The 13474-nt window shown below is 32.3% G+C and overlaps 1 protein-coding gene across 2 annotated transcripts; it reads left to right on the top strand.

Moving 5' to 3' along the window:
- Positions 1-66: 66 nt before the first annotated feature.
- LOC106720544 (glutathione synthetase-like) lies at positions 67-12401 on the top strand. Of its 2 annotated transcripts, none has more exons than XM_045684442.1 (12): positions 67-420; positions 668-763; positions 1099-1215; positions 4593-4726; positions 6663-6705; positions 7242-7412; positions 7777-7844; positions 8291-8395; positions 9138-9344; positions 10454-10589; positions 11535-11626; positions 12232-12401. In XM_045684442.1, the coding sequence occupies exons 1-12, from the start codon at positions 274-276 to the stop codon at positions 12359-12361; spliced, it is 1446 nt and encodes a 481-aa protein (XP_045540398.1). In that variant the 5' UTR covers positions 67-273; the 3' UTR covers positions 12362-12401. The 2 variants fall into 2 exon arrangements, with proteins under 2 accessions (XP_045540398.1, XP_045540397.1); XM_045684441.1 differs by lacking the exon at positions 4593-4726 and adding an exon at positions 1559-1728.
- The last annotated feature ends 1073 nt before the right edge of the window (positions 12402-13474 follow it).

Below are 13474 nucleotides of genomic sequence, written 5' to 3'. Positions count from 1 at the left end.
TTTTATAAATCTTGTAGCACACATTCTATTTTAGGGCAACATAGAAATTACGAATTTTGATTTTGACACAATCTGCAGCTGGCTGACAAATAGTCAAGTAAAGTTTGACAAGACAAGAAACAAGAATCAAAAGTGTTTATAATTTACAAAAAATAAATCTGTAATCGTTTGTGTATAACAGACTTGTTCTAGGCATCACCAATCATTGTTTCTAAAATTCTCCGAGTGTATCATAAATTAATAGTTCATTTTACCGTACGAAAAATTACCATCATGTCTCAAGCTCGTCTTCCGCCTTGTATTCCCTTGCCTTTGGAGCACAAATTGTTAGTAACCGTGATAGAGAAAGCGAAAGATTGGGCCCTAATGCATGGAGTTGGAATGCGAGATAAAAAACATTTTACCAAGGATTCTATACAGGTATATCTTTTTATATTCAAACAACCGCATATTGAGTGAATCAAAAATGGAATTGTTTAAGTTAATAACATTCGAATAAAGTTTTTAATCTAAGACTGTACCACATATTACTTGAAAGATCATTCTTTTTAGCTTTTTTCTTTTACAAAAGTAGTGTATAAACTGCCATTTACTATACAAAATTCATAAACAATTTTTTATATTCAGCTAACAATTCCAGGTTTAAATTAATATATTTTTTAAACAGATTGCTCCTTTTGTACTACTGCCATCTCCCTTTCCGAGTACCGAGTTTAACAAAGCCGTGGAACTCCAACCAGTCCTCAATGAACTTATGCATAAGGTAAACATTTTATTATCCTTGCTAACACTTTTTTATGAGAGTAAAAAAGAATATCAGGCACTTAAGCTATACTTAAGTCCATCAGACCAGTACCAACTACAGTAAGCCTGTCTATGTACTTTTTTTATACCCCATTAGAATCAGTGTGTGGATTGCTATTTTGTATACAAATTGAGACTATAAAAAAAATTATTTAAAAGTTCAAGCTGGCCAGTTACAAATATAGCCATTAAGTTAAAATTTATAGTAATTACTTAACTTGAACTCTAAAAACTAATTAGATAATTGAATTTCATGAAGTCCGGGTAATAATGCCTGTTTTAAATTCCATTTAGGTTGCTCATGATGTGGAATTCTTAGAACATACATTACAAAATGCATTGCAAGTTGATGAATTCACAGCAAATCTTTATGATATATGGATCAAAGTTCGTGAAGAAGGAATAACTCAGGTAAATATAATACGGTTAAATTATTATATGCCAGTATTGTGTGTACTCTAAATTTATGCTAATTTTATTATATAAAAAAAAAAGTTTATGGACTGAAATCCTACAGACTGCCAGCAATCTTCAAATATAGTAAGTAGGTTTTATTTACAACATAGAAATGTCTTAATAGCTAAATATGCTAATTAATGGGAACATTATAAACCATATCTTCGATATGATTCTCTTTACATGAATAATTTGATAATTAAAAAGTGGGTATGAAATGGATATTTGATGCCTTAGCTGGCAAAGGGTTGGCATGCATGATAACATTGAGATAATTGTTACATTTGGTATGGCGTAGCCTATAACACTTGGCATGCTGCGCTCGGACATAATGCTGGAGTCAAGGTGTCCGCACACAGTCAACCAGTGTGCGAAGCACACACCATATTGTTCTTGGAAGCAGGTGGAAATCAACAGTATAGCGTCGGGCTTTGGTCACCTTGGACCGATATCGAGAGACATACAGAGGTAGCTGATGTAAAAAACTCCTGTGCTGTTACGCTATCAACAATTGTTATATAGTGATTAACTTAGTAGAGCTTGTATACATGCACTGTTTGAAACATTTACACATTGAAACTTTACAATATAAGTATATGTGTTTTCAAATATCTTGGCAGCTCAAAGTCATGAACCCAATGCCCTCGTGCATCTCTTTACGCTCTGATATACACTAAAATTGTGTTCTGCTCAGTGACTCTTATGATATCCGAGCTCTCAAGATATATTACAAACTTAATACTAATTGAAGGATCTCATACAACATATGTATATATAAAGCGCAAAATACATACACAAATGGTTTTGTAGTTTTTGTTGTAGGGATAATTTGTAGTGGTGATTGGTGTCAAGGTCCTTTATTTAAGTTGTCAAAAATTATTTCAATTTTTTTTCTAGAAAGGTTTTGATAAGGAGAACTAAATTTACCATATAATTGAGGTTACTTAATTATCGTATACATTTTTGTTAATATCGAAAATAAATAAACAACTAATTTTAGATGATTATTAATTTAAGCTAACATTCTTTCACTAATATATTAAATTCTAATAACAATATTGAATACTAGTTTTTTTTTTCTAACAAGTCTTAATGACATTTAATATTTTAGTGTAACCGGCCAGTTTAAAATTAACAAGTTTTAAAGTATAACTAATTGTTTGACGTATAACTTTTTAGTCTTTGTAAGTATCATAATACTTCTATATTGCTAATAACTAAATTAACTAAACTACGAAAGTAAATTAAATTACGCTAACTATAGAAATCGTTTAACTATTGGTATTTTGATGCAAAACAATTTCTAAACTGTCAACATAAGTATTTAATATTTGACAAATTATTAATTTTTTAACAGTATTATTATTTTATCTATTTCAAATTAGAATTATTAATTGCAGATATAATCTATCAAAATCTAAATACATTCAGTGCTCCAGACTCTACGAGTTTTCTTTACTTAGAAATGGTCGTGACACTGAATTTGTTAAAATTAAAAAAAATAATAATAATCGACTGTCGTGATAAAATATATCTTAAGTAAATAATGATCTTGTTTACATAACTTTGGCTTTCGATAGCTGTCAGTCGTTTTACAAAAGAAAATATGAAGGACGACAATATGCGTCAGAACAAGTATATATAATCTGTATCTACAGTAAGAGTCTGCAAATAAAATTGAGCTTTATTTGATTGTAGCAAGGTTTAATTTTACTTAACACGTCTTTTTAATAGCAAGCGTTACAAATGAAAAGTAAAATTAAGCCTTATTTCAAACTTATAAAGCTCAATTTGCTATGTTTTTCCCGGTCTGTGTTAATAGAACCTAAGATCGTAATTTGTATTAATGTTACGATCTTTGGTTTGTCAATATGTGCATGTGAACATAATATTGTATGTTGAATGTATACAATGTTGAGGAAAATTTTATTTAATAAAGTCAGCGTAACACTATTGTATTCGTAGGAAATGTTTTGTCAACTATGATTTGCGTAGTCATGAAGTTGACAGAAGCAATTACAATGACGATGACGATGCAAGTTACAATACATCTTTAACGTATTGTTTCTCATGTTGAGGTTTTATAAATAGGTTGTTCGTCATTTTTAATAGATAAAGGATGTTATAATTGAGTTTTTAATTGATTACTTTTAATTTTAATAATATTTTACAGGATTTTAGTAAATTTTAAGAGATAAGTACAACAACCTGTATACGAAATTGAAGTACAGAGTTACTTTAGTATTTTTAATATTAGTAAAGATTATATTATATATCTTATATATAAAATTCTCGTGTCACAATGTTAGTTACCGTACTCCTCCGAAACGGCTTTACCGATTTTTACCAAATTTTATTTGCGTATTCAGTAGGTCTGAGAATCGACTACTATCTATTTTTCATACCGCTATTTAGTTTTTTTAACTGCGCGCGAACGGAGTCGCGGGCGACAGCTAGTATTTTAATAAATAGGACGGTGACTAGAAATTGTACTACGGTGTTCAAACTAGAGACAAAAAGTATTTGTGAGAGTTGTCATTGAAATTTAGCAATGGTTGTATTGGTGTTGCAATTTTAAATGTAATACTAGCAGATTGGATTACAAATTATCTTTAGAAATCGAATCGTATCGAAGCAAAATTATCTCCGAATGATTAATAGTGAACTTTTTCGTTTGACCTCGTTGTGATTTAAAATTAATTTTTACAACAAGATTGATTCTATTTCCTATAGAACTGAATATATTGTGGTCATAGTAATAGAGGTCTAGTCTTTAAAATCTATATATATAAAAGAAAGTCGTGTTAGTTACACTATTTATAACTCAAGAACGGCTGAATAGATTTGACTGAAAATTGGTGGGCAGGTAGCTTAGAACCAGGAAACGGACATAGGATAATTTTTATCCCGTTTTCTATTTTTTATTCCGCATTACGGAGTCGCGGGTAAAAGCTAGTATTGGTATTTGGATGGATGGATGGATGTTTGTTTGAAGGTATCTCCGAAACGGCTCAACGGATCTCAATGAAATTTGGCATATATGTAGACCATAGTCTGGAAGAACACTAGGCTACTTATTATGTTTTTTTTTAATTTGCACACGGAGTCGCGGGCGACAACTAGTGTATAATAAATTCGAACCACGAGAATGTAAAGTTAAATTAGGAATGTATATTTAGAGAATATAATTTGAAAAAAGAACATCGACGTATTGCGTTATTTTTTTTAATTCTGAATAATTTTTAGTGCTGGTTGTGGGAGCTTTTTAGGTTATGTTAAGAATGCAGCATTGAGTGGACAGAATTAAAGACAAAATCAATTGCGTGTTCCAGTCTATCAGCCTGGGCCTGTTCCGCTCCGACTACCTGATGCAGTGTACGGAGGCCAACGTGATAAAGCAAGTGGAGTTTAACACGATCGCCTCAAGTTTTGGCGCCATCACCTCCAATCTGCCCGCCATGTCTCGGTACCGACATTTTGTGCTGTCGTTGTGTGTGTGTGGGTCGCACATGTTTGATACTTCTTTCAAAATTCATTTTTCTTTTAAAATATTTAAATGTTTTCCAAATTTAAACATCTTCATGCTTCACACACATAAACGATTCAGTCAACATCTCTCATGTGACTGCTATCTGCAAACGCACGCTATGCAATCATTTTCACATCACTATGATCTTTGCTTATTGGTGTATTTTTTCTTAATTATCTGTATGCACTGCTTTTGCTTTGTTGTTTTTTTTTATTATTTTCACCGTACTGTAAACTTGGTTGTCAATTTGACGTCACAGATTATATTTATATATTTTTTAAATTGTTTTAGATTTAGATATATTGAGTGCATGTATTTTTTGAGCGCATAGCTTTAATAGTTTCACTTGAGAGATGTTACCTGAGGCCAGGAATGTCGGTTAAATATGTGTTGGTTGTCGCGTTTTTGTTCGATGTATCGTGATCTTCTGTCCATTCATTGCAGCGTTTGGCTTAGGGTAGACATCTTTCAAACGGTTCAGTTTTTAGCTTCGTACCATTCAATAAATCATACATATTAATGAATCATAAACAACGTATATGAATTGTTACCATGAAGTACAGATTATACTGAAAAATGTTAGTATCGGTTACTCCAAAATAGGGATGGGCGGTTTTTACTAAAAATAAGATAAATCCGATTCTGTCGATTGTTTTTTTCTATCGCCCATCACTAGTTTATTAACCTATAAATTTAGACTGACAACTGTCAGTTGACGTCACCTTTTTACATTATCTTGCAGAGATTTATATCGTATTGTTATTTTCGTAATAAATTTAAGAATGTTTTATCGTTTCTCAAAACTTCTGCAGTCTCAAATGTTGTCAATCAAAACTGGAAGCCAATTCCGGTTAAGAGACACTTCACAGATAATTAATCAAATTATTGACATCATCGACTATACAACGTTTGACATATTGTCAACAAAAAGCGCGGCAAATTTAACCAACCGAACTTTGTCGTTATAAAATATTTATGGAAAACAGATGAAAGTTGCCACAGAAACTATTAAATAAAGATTACACTAAAAATTCTTATGTTCTTAAAAACACCAAAATATGTTATTAAAACTAGAATTTTTAAAATTATTTATCTGCAACACTACACATAATACTAATGACATTAGTAATGTATTAAACGCATGGCATTCTTGTGTTTATGTTTTTCTCCACTATTAAAACTTTTTTTTATGATTTCTATTTATATCTTTGGTTTCATAAGTAAATTTATTTACATAAATTGATTTATTATTTGGGTTTTTCTATTCAAAATAATTGGATACTTGGTGTCCAAACTAGTTCTAGAATTATAGCGTTCACTCAATACGAGTTAAAGCGGGAATCCTAGAACCATCTAGACCTAAAGTTTTTTCTTGTAGGCCAATTTTCGAAATTTTACTTGTTTCGAGTGAACCCCTAGTAGCTATTTCTTCTTCCGTTATCTGCCATTTTGCATCCTCGACGGGTCTACCTTGAGCCAAGGGGGTCCAGGACCACTTTGGGATCTATACTTTATTACCTAGCATGCCTCTTGCATTTATAATGCATGTGCTTACCCCCAATTCCACCATTTTTGTTAGCAGAATTGGGGGGCGGGACAACTAAATAAAACCATTTCTCTTCTAAATTGGACCTAGAGAGAATAAGAAACATATAGTTATAGTTATATAAAGTAGCATGTTTGTTCGCATGTATGTTTGTAATTTGAACATTTTTTAGTACCTAGAGTTCGTATGTTGTTTAGATATTGCTGTCGTATTCTGTTAATTATTTTTTTGTTGCAATATACGCTGAGTTTTGAAATTTTGAATGCTCTATTTAAACTGGAAATTTGATTTTGTAAGATTTATTATACGTTTTATTTCAACTTTCAGCTACATACTTCGTCAATTGGGACACGGTGATCTAATTAAAAAAGTAAGTGTACAACTTATTGAATGAAAGAATGAACGAATGAAATAACATTCTTCCTAAAAGGTGGCAAACCAGTGGCCACCTGAATTCGCTAAAATAGCGAAGGGACCGATATCTGCAACTAATTAAAAGATTACAATTACGATGCCTGCATGACAGAGGAGGTGACAAAAGTGGATGCTTCATTTATGTAAACTCCCCCCCCCCCTTAAACCAAAAAGGGAAAGAGATTCTAATATCTTTGTTAGAATTTCATGGTTTAATAATTAATTTTAGTCCTCTTTCCCTTCCCACCCTTTTCTTATCAGGAAAGGATGGAAAGGGGAGGTGGATTTTATGTGGGAGGAGATGCATAGGACGGTTAAATATTCTCTTTTTGTGCGTCTCCTCCTTCGTCGTGAGAGTAGGCAACGTATCTGCAATTGTGAATGTCTATGGGCAGCGGTCGCTTCGCCATTTCGGCGAATTCATACGGCTGCTTGCTCGTTTGCTACCTAGTTATATATAAAAAAAATTAACTTTTAGTATGTTCTTTTCAGATGCCAGAGAACGGAGCTCTGTCGGGTCTTTGCAGTGGTATTATTGAAGCATACGATCTATTCGGTGTCGCAAATGCCATCGTAATATTTGTGGTAGAGGAGGTGTCATACAACATATGCGACCAGAGATTCCATGAGTTTGAGATTTCAGAGAAGAGGCCCGATATCATGGTGAATATTTTAACTAGAGCAATTAAAAAGAGTTTAATTAGTAGCCTATATGTTTTTCTAGACTATGTTCTACATCTATGTCAAATTTCATCTAGATCCATGCAGCCGTTCTAGAGAAAACATCTAACAAACATACATCCATTCAAATTTTTACATTTATAATATTACTAGCTGTCGCTAACAACACTGTCCGCGTGGTATTAAAAAAACATAACACGCAGCCTTTGTGTTCTTCCAGACTATATCTATCCCAAACTTTATCGAAATCCTTTGAGCCGTTCTAGAGATACCTTCAAAGAATCATCCATCCATCCAAAATTTGGAATTAAAAGTATTAGTAAGACATTCGAATCGTTCTTTTCAGATACATAGAAAGACTTTGAACGAATTGTATGAGGAAACAACAGTAAATGATAAAAAACAACTTATATTGTGAGTATTTTTGAATTTAACGTGTTTTATACAAAATAGTAATAGAAAACACACTAACACACTCAAACTCTACATTTAGGGACTACACTTTGAGTACAAAAATTACTACATCAATTGTTATTAATAAATGTTTTCAAGTTCATTTTGGTGGCTCTTAACTTCTCGAGTCGCTGCGTATACAATATAGCGTGGCGTAGTGGAATGCGCTGGGAACATGTCCTTGAGCAGTCAAGATATGTGAAAAGACTTGTACTAATTCTAATAAGAATTGAAGATGTATAGGCAGCGGTTGCTTCGCTATTTCGGCGAATTCAATTCGCCAATATAAAACAACAAACAATAAAGTGTGTTTATAAAAGTTTAACAGATGAATCATATCTCTGTCTTTTTCAATGAGATCGGAAGGGTATATATTGTTTAGGTGTTGTGACAAGTATATTGTACAGGGAAGGGCGGCCAGTGGCTGTGGTGTACTACAGGTCGGGCTACGAGCCCTCGCAGTATCCCTCCTCCCGGGAGTGGGACGCTCGCCTTCGTGTCGAGAGATCCTCGTATGTATTATATTTAAAGTGTAACCCCACAAATTAAAATTGAGAGAAAAACTGAAAGCTCTAAGTGGGCTGTCATCTGTCAAAGTTTTTATACGTAATTCTGGTGATTTTTCTTTTAAATTTATTCCGTTTTTTTTAATTTTTATAATAGATAATTTATTAACTATTTTAAAAAGTTATTTTTGTATTTTTATTGAGTGAAATTTGACAGAAGTGTTTGCTATGACTACAGACAACAGAGTACTTTATATAACGTAATTTTTTTTTATATCTGTGGTACTTTGCTACTGTCACTATTGATAATGCTGACATATACAGTGAGATAAGAGCAGTTTTTCTCCGTATTAAAGTTTGTCGGTTTGAAATGAACAATTGTCATCATCTCCTTGACCTTGTCCCACCTATGTAGGGTCGGTGCACCAGGTTTCCGTCCTACAAATCAATCTGTCTTCCGTCATCTCCATTGTCACCCCCTTCTTGATCATGTCATCTTTCACGCAATCCATCTATCTCTTCCTTCATCTCTATTTTTATCTAATATACCTATATAAAATTCTCGTGTCACAGTTTTCGTTCCCGTTCTCCTCCGAAACGGCTTGACCAATTCTCATGAAATTTTGTGAGCATATTCAGTAGGTCTGAGAATCGGCCAACATCTTTTTTTCATTTTTTTTTTAACTGCGCGCGGACGGAGTCGCGGACGACAGCTAGTTGTTCTATAATATTTGTATATAATTTACAGAGCAATTAAATGTCCATCCATACAATATCAATTGGCGGGTACTAAAAAGGTTCAGCAAACGCTGGCATCGCCCGGAGTATTGGAGAAGTTCATGGGTACAGGAGCAACCACCAACAGTGTTAGAGATATATTCACTGGACTCTATTCGTTAGACTTCGATGAGAGTGGAGAACGAGCAGTTGATATGGCGCTCGCTGATGCTGAGAGGTATGATAAAAATACGATTTGTTAGTTAAAAAAACTAGTTATTGTTGGTTTCTGAGACCAAAATCTCCAAGTTTAAAACGTATTGTTATGACGATATGTTTTATTTAGAGATTTTGGTGTCAGAAACCCACAGTTAGTCCATCTAAAACCCCTAGGATGTCCAAAAATACCTCCTATGAAAATTTTAACATACTGTATAATGTAATTTCATAGTCTACTATCATATATAAAAAACTGTAGTAAAAAACTAGTCTGTACTATCATATATAAAAGTGTTAGTTATTTAAAAATAAATTAATTTTTTTAAAGACAAAAATATAAATGAATAATATAATAAAAATAATTCTGTAAAATTATTAATATGCACTTGGAGGTGTGATTTGTTGTATTTAAACAAATCACACCTCCGAGTGCATACAAAGTTCACCTTAATAATAATTGTTGTCGATGCGATTGTACAAGACTACAAAGGATGTTAGAATTTTCACATTAGAAATACTTGGATATTTTATCAACTGACTGATACTAAAGGGAGGTCATACAAATCTTTACATTTAATTGGTTGGAATCGGGTCAGTCGTTTGGGTTGTAGTCCTTCACAAAGGTAATTATGTTGTCATTCGGGTTAAAAATGTTCAGTTGTAAGTTTTTTTTTTTAATATATTTCGATATTTAGATACAATTTTCACCACAGAAATGACTGAATTTGTAGTTGATTTATTTTCATTTGAATATCATTAAAATAATGATTTTTTGATACATATATACAAAGTTCTTAGTATTACATGTATATATGTAAAAATCTGAACATGTTTTTACATATATACATGTAATACTAAGAACCTACCTATATACTAATTTCTAATTTTTTTTCGAACCTACAGTCAAATTATTTTATATAATTTTGTGGGCACCTTTTTTTTAATCAAAAGATTAACAACGTGTATCAATAAATAATAATAATAATTTTAATTAATATCCCATTAAAAAGGTACATAATCATTGAGTAACATAAGCTTTATTTATTACTAGTATTTTTTTTAAATTCCATACGAACAAAATCACAGGAACAGACTAGTTTTCTATATATATAGTACATTTGTATGTAGGTTCGTATTGAAGCCGCAACGTGAGGGAGGTGGTAACAATTTGTACGGTCCTGATGTACGCGAGGCGTTACTGCGCATGCGTCACAGTCGCGAGCGCGCTGCTTACATACTCATGGAGAGGATATTACCACCACTGGTTTGTATTGTCTACTTATTATCAGCTCACTATACATCCCCACTGAGGGGCTCGGAGTCTACCCCAAGTTAAGGGTGACTAGGACATAGTCAACTACTGGCAAAGTGCAGGTTGACTTCACACATATCATTGAATTTCTTCTCAAATATGTGCAGCATCACAATGTTTTCCTTCATCGTAAGAACGTTAGATAAATGTACATATGTAAATCGAAAAACACATTGTTACATGGCGGGATTCGAACCCAGGACCTGCAGATTGCAAGTCAAGTGCATAACCCCTGAGCCACCAACACTCCTTATATCAAACAAATATAAACTTTGTTTAATCTTAATTTGATATTAGTTTAATTGCTTACTGAGAGTTTGCTATTAAGGAATACTCTCTGAGACTTACTATTATAAATCTACTATTAGCTTGTTTAGTTTGTAATATTTGTAATGTATTCCGCAATCGTTTCCGCCAACGATCAATAGATGTCGCTGCGGGCAAATTAAAATGCGCTAGCGACCGGGTGAATGCAAATTTACTTACCTGTTATAATTTTTATGTCTTTGTAGTTGGCCTTTCAAAGTGTTAAATAAAGTGAATTGTGATAGTGTGTGTGTTTTCGTGAATCCCTAAGTAGTTTTATGTACAAGCTTGTTTATTTATTGTTATTTACTCTGAGTGCGATAATATCTTTATTTTTGATTATTGCTCTTCCTCATTTCGTCAGTGCAGGATTAAAATAGTCTAAATTACTATCGCAAACATCACCTATGTTCCAGTGAAAGTTCCGTCAAAATCGGTCCAGCGGTTTTGAAGATTAGCTGGAACAACTGGACCGATTTTAACCGGTTTCCGGACAGGAAAAATTTTTAGATAATATTTTTGTCGTTATAGGAAAATAAATCAGAAATATAAATATTTTCTATAGTGTTTATGTACATATTGTAAATGCAGGTGTCAGGGTACGTGGTACGTCCTGGTGCGCCTGTACCTCCTCCACTCTGCGACCTTGTCTCTGAACTAGGGATATTTGGAGTCATTATTGGGTCAGTGCATTCGTATTATATACATCTACATACATATACATCTTATCGTACTAATATTATAAATGCTAAAGTTTAGATCAGGAATTTCTAAAGGGGTCCCAACCCAACCCCAGGGGGTCGATATCGAACTTAAAGCATTTCTAATTTTCATTATGTCTTCTTCTATTGACCTAAGTCAGAATGAAAAATAATAATAATTGATCTTAAAAGTAGGTAATTTGGCCATGGGGGGGTCTGTGGTAACGGTTCATTTTGGAAAAGGGGGTCACTTGTACAAAATAGTTTGGGGATCTCTGGTTTAGATGGATGTTGTAACCATGTCCATTTAAACTCATTTATTATATTAATAATATTGAATTTAAAAAAGTTCTGTTTTTTTTTGTGGCGAAATTACATAAAAATTTTCTCTTAATTTAACTGTTAGTGTAATTTTACTAACAGTTAAATAACGTTTCAACTTTCAAACATGTTACAAACGATGCTAATATTAGAGTAGGTTTTCATACATCGACACACTTCATAAAATTTTTTTTTCATCTCTTTAATAGTTAAAAACAACAATATGTCGCGGCAGTGGAATTTCACTGTTATATTAATATTTGCAGAACCAAAGAAAAGATTTTCAGTAACCGTCAAGTTGGTCACATGTTGCGGACGAAGCTCGCGGACGCCAACGAGGGCGGAGTCGCCGCCGGGCTCGGAGCACTCGACTCCCCCTTCTTGTTGGACTCCTAACAAACTATAATGTACGTTTAACTTTAAATACCGACTTTTACGAAGCAAATTCAAGTTTGTAAAATTAAATTTAAGTTTGTAAAATCAAATTCCACTTTGTCTAAAAATCTAAATTCTGTTTGTATAAAAATTCAGTTATTAAAATGAAATTGATATTAAAAAAGTTGGTATTTGAAGTTAAAAGCGGCATATTTCTAGTTCATTGTTTATCTCACTCACACTTGCCGTTTATAAAATATTGCCATCCCATTCTTGCGTATCTTTGATAATTATTTAATAATTAAACAGATTTTTTTCCAGTCGGCAAAATTATGATAATTTAATTCTGTTTATTTTGAACTTTTTTTAAACAACGTAGTGGAAATATTGTATTTTGTAAATAAATTTTGTGTAATATGAGTGTATTTGACATAAAAATTCATGAATTCTTATTTACAGGGAACATTTAGGATGAAAAAATAAAAACATTATATTCGTTAATGATAAATTAATTTAAGAAAATGGAAACTCAATAAATCGTATAGTAAATTTTCATGAAAAATAGAGCACAAGATATATTTTTAAGTTTATACAATTTTTTATTTATTTATATAATTCTGATTAACTATAATGCCTTAATGTTTCATATTTGTTATTTTTGATTAATTATATTCCTCTATTTTGTATCTTGTTTTTTTTTTGTCTATGGAATTGAGCATTGTCTATGAACAGCAAAATTAAATTGCAATCTCAGTGTTGCCTATATTAAACGAATTAAATTATTCTTTTTTAAATGTTTAAAATAACTTACGTAGCAAACATTTTTTTGTTTATGTTTGAAAAATTAAAATTACATTCCAATAATTATGATTGCATTTTCAATTTGATTTCATTTTTCGCCATATCGTATTTACGGTTATAAAGGGTGTCTCAGTAAGAGTGCACTTTTTCATTTTAAAATAAAAACAAGTATTTTATGACAGAGTTGTGATATTTTTATTGTATTGTAAAGAAGACATGTTCCGATTAAGTATGGAATTAAAAATCTGGCAAATGACCCTCACGGCTCCGATGACAGGCCATTACTCTTTTCATGAATTTTTCCATGACTTTTGCACAGATATGTGGCTGTAT

Source organism: Papilio machaon, chromosome 26 (genome assembly GCF_912999745.1).
Source record: "Papilio machaon chromosome 26, ilPapMach1.1, whole genome shotgun sequence".
In the NCBI taxonomy this organism is placed as follows: Eukaryota; Metazoa; Arthropoda; class Insecta; order Lepidoptera; family Papilionidae; genus Papilio; species Papilio machaon.
Note: the sequence above shows the minus strand (reverse complement) of the source record. Positions and strands in the feature narration are given on the sequence as shown.